The sequence below is a fragment of the Chrysemys picta genome, chromosome 12, assembly GCF_011386835.1.
Source record: "Chrysemys picta bellii isolate R12L10 chromosome 12, ASM1138683v2, whole genome shotgun sequence".
NCBI lineage: Eukaryota > Metazoa > Chordata > Testudines > Emydidae > Chrysemys > Chrysemys picta.
The window spans coordinates 12,252,459-12,255,783 of NC_088802.1; the positions used below are offsets into that span (position 1 = coordinate 12,252,459).

Below are 3,325 nucleotides of genomic sequence, written 5' to 3' on the forward strand. Positions count from 1 at the left end.
CTCCCCTCCCGCTTGCAGAGGCAATAAAGTCATTTTTTTTAACATTCATGCATTCTTTATTAGTTCCTTACAGAGGTAGGGGGATAATTGCCAAGGTAGCCTGGGATGGGTGGGGGAGGAGGGATGGAAAAGGACACACTGTATTTTAAAACTTTAAGTCTTATTGAAGGCCAGCCTTCTGATGCTTGGGCGATCATCTGGGGTGGAGTGACTGGGTGGACGGAGGCCCCCCCACCGTGTTCTTGGGCGTCTTGGTGAGGAGGCTATGGAACTTGGGGAGGAGGGCTGTTGGTTACACAGGGGCTGTAGCGGCGGTCTCTGCTCCTGCTGCCTTTCCTGCAACTCAACCATACGCTCGAGCATATCAGTTTGATGCTCCAGCAGACGGAGCATTGCCTCTTGCCGTCTGTCTGCAAGCTGACGCCACCTATCGTCTTCAGCCCGCCACTTGCTCTGTTCTTCCCGCGATTCAGCCCGCCACCTCTCCTCTCGTTCATATTGGGCTTTTCTCATCTCCGACATTGACTGCCTCCACACATTCTGCTGTGCTCTATCAGCCTGGGCGGACATCTGCAGCTCCGTGAACATCTCATCCCTCGTCCTACGTTTTCTCTTTCTAATGTTCACGAGCCTCTGCGAAGGAGAAACATTTGCAGCTGGCGGAGGAGAAGGGAGAGGTGGTTAAAAGAGACACATTTTAGAGAACAATGGGTACACTCTTTCATTACAAGGTCGCATATTTCGGCTTGCAGGCAGCCATCGTAGGCCACAGTGTTTTGGCTTTTTTAACCTTCTTAACATGCGGGAAAGGTTGCAAACAGCAGCGCATTTCCCATATCAAGGATGAATTGGGTTGTCCATTTAAAATGGGGTTTCAATGTAAAAGGAGGGGGCTGCGGTTTCCTGGTTAACATGCGGCACAAACACAAGTAAACCACCCCCCCCCCCACACACACACACGATTCTCTGGGATGATCACTTCACCCCTCCCCCCACCGCGTGGTTAACAGCGGGGAACATTTCTGGTCAGAAGAGCAGGAACGGGCGCCTCTGAATGTCCCCTTAATAAAATCACCCCATTTCAACCAGGAGAGCTTTCTGGAGATGTCCCTGGAGGATTTCCGCTCCATCCCCATACACGTTAACAGACTTTTCCAGTAGATGTACTGGCCGCGATTGCCAGGGCAAAGTAATCATTAAACACGCTTGCTTTTTTTTTGTAATGTTTACAAATAGTTACAAAGTTACACTCACCAGAGGTCTCCTGTGTGCCCTGAGGGTCTTGGGTGAGTTCGGGGGTTACTGGTTCCAGGTCCAGGGTCACAAACATATCCTGGCTGTTGGGGAAACCGGTTTCTCCGCTTCCTTGCTGCTGTGAGCTACCTACAGTACCTCCATCGTCATCTTCCTCGTTCCCCGAACCGTCTTCCCTGTGTGTTTCTCCAGTGAGAGAGTCATAGCACACAGTTGGGGTAGTGGTGGCTGCACCCCCTAGGATCGCATGCAGCTCCGCGTAGTAGCGGCAAGTTTGCGGCTCTGCCCCGGACCTTCCGTTTGCTTCTCTGGCTTTGTGGTAAGCTTGCCGTAGCTCCTTTATTTTCACGCGGCACTGCTGTGTGTCCCTGTTATGGCCTCGGTCCTTCATGGCCTTGGAGATCTTTTCTAATACTTTTCCATTTCTTTTACTGCTACGGAGTTCAGCTATCACTGCTTCATCTCCCCATATGGCGAGCAGATCTCGTACCTCCCGTTCGGTCCATGCTGGAGCTCTTTTGCGATCCTGGGAGGACTCCATCACGGTTACCTGTGCTGATGAGCTCTGCGGGGTCACCTGTGCTCTCCACGCTGAGCAAACAGGAAATGAAATTCAAACCTTCGCGGGTCTTTTCCTGTCTACCTGGTCAGTGCATCTGAGTTGAGAGTGCTGTCCAGAGTGGTCACAATGAAGCACTGTGGGATAGCTCCCGGAGGCCAATAACGTCGAATTCCGTCCACACTACCCCAATTCCGACCCGCAAAGACCGGTTTTATCGCTAATCCCGTCAGAGGTGGTGTAAAGAAACCGGTTTAAAGGACCCTTTAAGTCGAAAGAAAGGGCTTCGTTGTGTGGACGTGTCCAGGCTTAATTCGGTTTAACGCTGCTAAAGTCGACCTAAACCCGTAGTGTAGACCAGGCCTTAGACACTTATGTTTGAGAGGGGGTGGGGCTTAGGACACACTCCTGTTGTGAGCATCTCCCATTGGCTAGTTTAGATGGCTCCCCACCTAGCGTGCTGGCTCTCATGGATGGCATTGTAATGCATCTGCCTGTCTCTGTTCATTGTACAGGGAGACTAGGCACCTAAGCCAGGCCTTGTGGGTGGCTGTGTTGTTCTTGTGATGTTCTGGGCACCTAAAAATTAGGTGCGGTGATGCTCAGCATTGCAAAGCCTACGTCTCTTCACGAATCCCACCCCCAGTCATTTAAATTAGAAGCTCATAGAAGACAAAGCCTCAGCCCTGGCTGAGGGTGGGGTGTCTCCCTTTAGATATCATCTTTTAGCTCATGGCCACCCTAGGAGAAAGGGTGTGTTTCCCCCCCCCCCATGCGATAACAAATACAAGGCACCGATCTCATTATACAGTCCTAATGGACATGAGGGAAGTGACGCTTTCACCTCAGTGTAGCTAATCAAGGTGATCGTTAACCCTCCCAAACACCCCCCAGCCCACAGCATTCTTCTTGACCAGTTACACTGAGGTGAAACCACCATTTGCCTTGTCTACACATGGATTGTACAATGAGAGAGAGAAACCTGCACCCTCGTGTAGACAAACCCCCAGAGACTGCCTCTGGGAGCAGGTCCCATCCCATGAAACCCCCGGTGGACACCACAGCAATTGCTGATGGGCAGAAGAAATGCGAACAACATATTTCATGCATCTTTGGCCACCTTTGAATAAATTCAACATCTCTGGAAACAAAGAGAAGAGTCAGCACCATGTGTTCAGCCCCCTCTCCACAGAGCCCAGCTGCGGAATTCCTGATTTACATGGCTATAGACAGCACAAGGGACAGAGCACAGGCTGGATAGCAACACAGCACAGTAAAACCCCAGCTCTCAGCAGAGGGACATGCAGGTATATTCCCTGCTGGTGCTGGGGAGACAAAACAAAGTAGGGAAGCAAATCCCACAACTCTGCCCCTGACAATTGCAGCTGGAAAATTCAAAAGGAACAAATCAGAATTGTCTTTCCTGCTTTATTTACTGTCAATACCCATCAGAGTGAAAAGGAGCCAAGAAGCAGCTTCAATACCCACAACAATGGAAAACAGACCCACAGG

At 50.8% G+C, this 3,325-nt stretch overlaps 1 protein-coding gene across 1 annotated transcript; it reads right to left on the minus strand.

The window, feature by feature from the left end:
• Positions 1 to 3,188, minus strand: LOC135974967 (uncharacterized). Its single transcript, XM_065564668.1, has 2 exons — positions 1,255 to 3,188; positions 1 to 656 (listed from the first exon to the last, which is right to left on the minus strand). The coding sequence occupies exons 1-2, from the start codon at positions 1,793 to 1,795 to the stop codon at positions 154 to 156; spliced, it is 1,044 nt and encodes a 347-aa protein (XP_065420740.1). The 5' UTR covers positions 1,796 to 3,188; the 3' UTR covers positions 1 to 153.
• Between the last annotated feature and the right edge of the window lie 137 nt (positions 3,189 to 3,325).